General features: G+C 34.8%; 1 protein-coding gene across 1 annotated transcript in view; it reads right to left on the reverse strand.

Moving 5' to 3' along the window:
• Window positions 1-5,795, reverse strand: part of LOC129238292 (piggyBac transposable element-derived protein 4-like) — a 35,924-nt gene extending 30,129 nt beyond the window's left edge. Inside the window, exons 1-2 of the mRNA XM_054873330.1 lie at window positions 5,180-5,795; window positions 4,714-5,122 (exon numbers count right to left, since the gene is read on the reverse strand). Of these exons, the coding sequence (XP_054729305.1) occupies window positions 4,714-5,122; window positions 5,180-5,795 (1,025 nt within the window). The remainder of the gene's footprint in view (window positions 1-4,713; window positions 5,123-5,179) is intronic.
• Between the last annotated feature and the right edge of the window lie 205 nt (window positions 5,796-6,000).

Genomic DNA, 6,000 nt, shown 5'->3' on the forward strand with positions numbered 1-6,000 from the left:
AGAACTCAATCGAAATACTCTACTACTACTAGCAAAGTAGGCATTTTGAGTTTAACAGTGAAGCAATTATTATAGTTGTTGTACGTTGGCAATTTCTCAATCTAAACCAGACATCTTGAATTCCCTCAAAGGCAAAATGCTTCTTTGAAAAACTAATACTAGTGATTAAGAACTTTTTCTTGAGCAAAAACTTCTGCTTTCAATTAAGACGTTTTTTTTACAAAAACTATACCTATTTCGCAGTCGTGAGCTAAGTATGTCGTTATGGTTGTTAAAAAAAAATCAATAGCTGTGTTTTAGATAATTTATTTTCTTGTTGTTTTAACTCAAAATATACCAAAAATCGCTTTAAAATTCATTGCATTAAAACATAATTTTTATATAGAAGCATTGATTTCAGACTTTAAAACTTTTTCCTAAAGCAGTATAAAAAACTTAGTATAAAAATAAACAAAAAATTGTATCACAAATTATTACAAAATTCTTGACAGAATTAGGAATTAGGTTATTTTTGTTAACTCATTGATACTTTATTTTTTATTATCTTTATTTAAGTCATTGATTGTATTCACTTCTTTTTGATTTGACTATATATAATATATATGCCAAAAGTTGCGCAAGCACTTCAAAACTTTGTAAACCGCTGTTTGCTCAAATTCATGCACTTATTCTGGCCAAATACAATTCAAAACACCGTGGTCTGGCAAGCCACAAAGCAAAAATCGATTGAAATTGAAATTACTAAACGTAAGTGGACTGGCTTGGCCACACCTTACGCAGCTCAAACAACGACATCACCAGAAATACACTTGAGGGGAACCCGCAGGGATGATAGAGATGGAGATGGAGAAGTCGAATAAAACGTGAAACAAAATTAAATTATTGGCGCAAAATCTCGGCCAGTACACTATGGGGATTTTGGCGTTTTTTTTGGCATATATTAAAAAAAAAAAGTATCCTGTATTTTAAAATAAGCTTTATTTTTGTTTTTACCATACCCTAATTATTTGAGAAATTAGTCGTTAAAATTTTTTACGGTCACACTGATTGAACGGTACGCCTTCAAAGTCAGCTGATTATCGTGTTCGCTTTGTGCACAGTTTGGTGGAATACATTGAAAAAAGTTTGATTGCTCGAGTTATCCAAATAAAACAAAGAATTCAAATTTAAATGACGGAAGGTCATAGTCCAGGTATATAAGATTATAGTTTAGTAACATTTTTTCAATTATATGTGGTTTAGATTTTGTATATCGTGTTTTATTCATATTTATTATTTAAACTAGTCTTAACAAGTATAGGTGCGTTTCGTAGAATAGAACTTCCAAGGCGCACAGAAGTGCTCAGAGTTTTAAATGTAGAGTTACTTACTAAAACGTCCACAATAATATGTAACTAACTTTGTTTGCACAAATTTGCCCCTTTTTGATAAAATCGCCTTTTACAGAGGGATATACGTTCGGAAATGTAGAGCTGCTAGATATTTATATCAAAAATAATCGGGCAGAGGTCGCAGTTAAGCAGCATATATTAAAAAAAATTGGTGAAAGTCTGAATGAATCTAAGGTAGATTCGAAATCTGAAATCATATATGTACGGGTATAATGGTAAAAAGATATTTGTGGAATATTTAGGACAAATTACCCTAATTGATGGGAAAGTTTTAAATATAATGTCGGGATGCAACTCATGCCAGTCTTGCCCCATCTGCGGAGCAAAGCCAACACAATTACTTAATATTAAAGATATTAATTCAGAAGTTTTCAAGGCCAAAACAAGTGCCCTTCAATATGGAGTCAGCCCTTTGCATGCTTGGATCCGCTTTTTCGAGTTTGCTTTGAAACTTTCATATAGAGTCGAGATGAAAAAGTGGCACGTTAAAGATTGCGATAAACCTCAATTAATAGCTCGAAAACAATTAATACAAAGGACACTTTTAAAGGAAATGGGCCTCAATGTAGACAAGCCTATTCCAAACGGCAGCGGAAACTTCAATGACGGCAACACAGCAAGGAGGGCATTTTCTGACGTAGCCTTATTAGCCTCAATTTTAAATGTTGAAGAACAATTACTGAAAAACTTCTATATAATTTTAGTGAGCATTTCCTGTGAGCATGAAATTAGCTCAAGCAAGTTTGAAACCTTTTGTGGAAAGGTTTTTGAACTGTAACATTATAATTATCCTTGGTATCCTATGTCTCCTACTGTTCACAAGGTACTAGTACATGGTCATCAAATAATAAAAAAACTCCTTGGTTTCTGTTGGCTGTCTTGGGGAACATGCATCCGAATACCTAAATAAGTTTTATAAGAGCGATAGAAAGAGGCATGCAAGAAAATGCAGTCGGCTGGATAACGTGACAGATGTTTTTAACAGAGCCTTAGATACTTCGGACCCATTTTTGTCCACTATCTTTTTAAAAGAACGACAAAACAAAAATAAAAGGAAGGACATACCAAAAGAAGTTTTTGCGCTGCTTCAATCGCCATCTTTAAATATTTTAACAAATAATGACAAAGATTATCAGGAAGAAGATGAAGAATATGACGAAGATATTGAACTTGATGTGATTACTTCTGACGAAGAATATATTAAAATAGAAGAAAACTAAGTTCATATTGGTAGTAAGTAGTCTCAATAAGCTGTTTGTAAGTTACGTAATATTTTTCTTTCTTCTTAGAACACATAGGTATGTGCAGTTTAAAAATGTCCCTAAGCCATTTTGGAAGGGAATTATTCACCCAGACAAATTAATTATAAAAACAAAGAAATAATTTAATTAATTTTAAATAAATACTTATTGTTTAAGAATGCACAAATTCGCGAAATAAATGAAATATATGGAAACACAAATTTACTATAAATTGTCACATTATTTTAAAGATCATGTTCAGGGCGGAGGTGTAGGCGTAATCGTATGAAAAAATAAACAAAAACCGAAATTCTACTTTAATCTACGTGATTCACCTGCAAAAATTTAAGTCATAATCTTTAAATTTGTGATTTATGCCAAAAAAATTAAAAAAATCCCCATAGTGCAGTGGGAATAATTTGTTGAGGCCCTATGTTCCACATAGGAATTGTTTTTGAGCGTAAGATGTTTAAAAGAAAAAACCCGTTTGGAGACACCTTATGAATGGAGAAGCCTGATCAGCGGCTTGAAGTAGTTCACGCGGACACAAATAGTCCATTGCCACTGTGCCATGGTTTCCGCTACTGCTTAACGTTTCTCGATCGTTTTCAAGTGGGCCAGAGGCTGTTTCTCTTACGGACATTTGGGCCAAAACTGCATCAAAGCGTGTAACTAAGACACGGAATCCAATTTGAATTAAACCTCTCCGAAATGCTCCACACACTAGACACACCGCACGAGCGAGCGTTGCTACAGCGCCCACAGGCAAACGACCCCGTTAAGCGATGATATCCCGCGTTCAAAAACGCCTTTATAGCCACGAGCAAATATAAATGGGTTTTACTTGAATAAGATATCTGCAAAATGCTATTGGAGCTAAAGACTATCATACCAAATATTAAATTAATCAAAAAATTTATTAATTAAATAAAATTTTCACAACTTTTAAGAGCTTCAACGGCTAATGAAAGGAAACGAAAATAATCATTAACGTTTTTCGAAGAAGCAAGCAGCTTTGTAAAAATAGTAAATTTAGAAGGACGAATTCTCTTTAATTGGGTACACTTTGCAATTTTAGATTCTCTACCGGAGATCTTTGAACGAAATAAACTTCAAAGATGAGTATGCAAAAAACACGTACATATATTTTCTTTAAAAAAAAAGAATAAAAATTGATTGGGGACTAATAACTAAAATTAAAAATAAGGAAGCTTGAAGTTGGTTTTAGAGCTATGCTTCCATGGATTCTTTTATTCAGAATCGCCAGTAGAAGACTTGCATCGTCGAAACAAAACCTTTTTTTTATAACAAATTTGCCCGCCCTATTGTCAATATTTTACACATTTGTTGATTAACTTCCCATATTACTACATACATATGTATGCACATACCTGCATACATACATATGTTGATATGCATACAGATTAAAAATCTGTTAAGCATTCCATCGACCTCCCACTGAGTTATAAAAAATCGTATTTCAATTAAAAATATTTCACAGCAATGGCCATTAATTAAACAGCTCTGTGTATGATTTTCTGTCAAATGGATCAGAAGTGGATTAAAAATTATTGGCTCTTCACCAAGGCTATCAGCATGCAGAGGAGTATAAAATGGTTTCAATTGATTGTCGCTTGACTTTTAATTTTCTGATATTTACAATATTAAAGATGGAACCTTGGAAGCTATTTAATGTTTAATTTATTTTATATGGCCTTAAATAAGATTTATGTGAATTTTTATGTAACCGTTATTTATGCAAACCACTGAAAGTGGAATATGCACACATCTATGAACATACAGTTTACCAAGAATGACTTTTGACTTAGAAAATAAATTCAATTTCTTTACCCCTTTCGCTCCGACTTTTGCAGGGGATTTGCTCATACTTTATTTTTGATTTTTTGGATACCCATTGGTACTTTATGTGCGTAGAATATTGTATACAGAATGGAAAATTACAAGCCCGGCCAATAATTTTTGTTCTTTTCTCGACTTTTCGATTGGCGCATGCTACGCACCGACGTCTTTTAGACTGCTCTATGGGTAAATGATCCCCCACATTTGTCATTGATTTGTACCTATTCGATGATCTTCCAGACCGACGGGATCGTTTATATGCGGTAGATTCCTTTCCTTTTTCAATTAGCGACTCAGCAATCTCGACCAGCACTGGTAAGAAGGCAGGTTTCTTCCTATTCAGCTCCGAATATATAACCCAAGTGTTTACAGCAACCATCATCATGCCACGATAAAATACTTTTTTCCACCATTTATTTGATTTTCTGTTTATATCATACAATCCCGACATTTGATCTTGCAAGTCCACACCGCCCATTATTGCGCGGTACGTCTTTACGATGTCAGGGCATGAAAACTCTGCCTCAGTTCCATCTTTCATTTTGCGTCTAACAGTGCTCATTTCAGATGTGTGGCAGTTACTGAGCAGCATTACCTCTTTGACGTCCTGCCACTTTACCGCTATGGTACCTGCAATCAAGAAACTTACTTAAAAATTAATTAAAGGGTTTTAGTTTGACTTCGTACCCGCCGAATTAACTTTGAAAATAGCTTCGGCTCGCTGCAAGTTTTCTGGTATTTTCGGAACATTCTTCCGGTTGGACATGCATGTTCCCAAAGCTGGATATTGTATGTTGTTAATAAGATTAACAGTGGTGAAAAAACGATCAAAGCAAAGTGTCACGTCAGGGTTAGAAATCGTTGCTGCATGATCATTCCCAACTCGTTCGCCGAGTGTCCCTTCAAGGACAGATCCTTCTTTTCCGCAATAGATACTCATGTCATAGGTGTATCCAGTCAAAGAATCGCAGCGAAGCCACATTTTGATGCCCCGTTTCACTGGCTTGAGTGGCATATATTGCTTGAGTGACGAAGGCCCTTTGAATTTAGTCATTTGTTCATCGATACTTTGGAAGCTATCATCATCCCGGCAGGCTTTGAAAGTTGTTTTCAAGCAATTCATGAAATCGTCAATGTAATAGGTTTTTCCTGCATCTGCAGGCTTGTCAACTGGAGCAAAATATAGCTTAGACATTATCTGCTCAAAATGATCACGTGATATGGCTGATTTTATAGATTCATTGCTCAATGAGTTATGATTCGACCAGTAGTTTTTAATCGACGGTACATGGTTATACGACATGATAAACATGCATCCAAGTAATATATCAATTTCACCGGAGTCCGTCTGAAAAAGCTTTTTTTTGTTTCGCTCCGTTTTGGGTATTTTTCTGAGCCTCTCATTAGTACATTGGGCAATGTGCTTCTGGAAACAATTTGCGAAAAATTTTGTAGGGGGTTGAGTGGCGCCCAATATTTACTGCAATTTTGCATTCGCGGTGGTTACT

This window comes from Anastrepha obliqua, chromosome 2 (assembly GCF_027943255.1).
Source record: "Anastrepha obliqua isolate idAnaObli1 chromosome 2, idAnaObli1_1.0, whole genome shotgun sequence".
Taxonomy (NCBI): Eukaryota; Metazoa; Arthropoda; class Insecta; order Diptera; family Tephritidae; genus Anastrepha; species Anastrepha obliqua.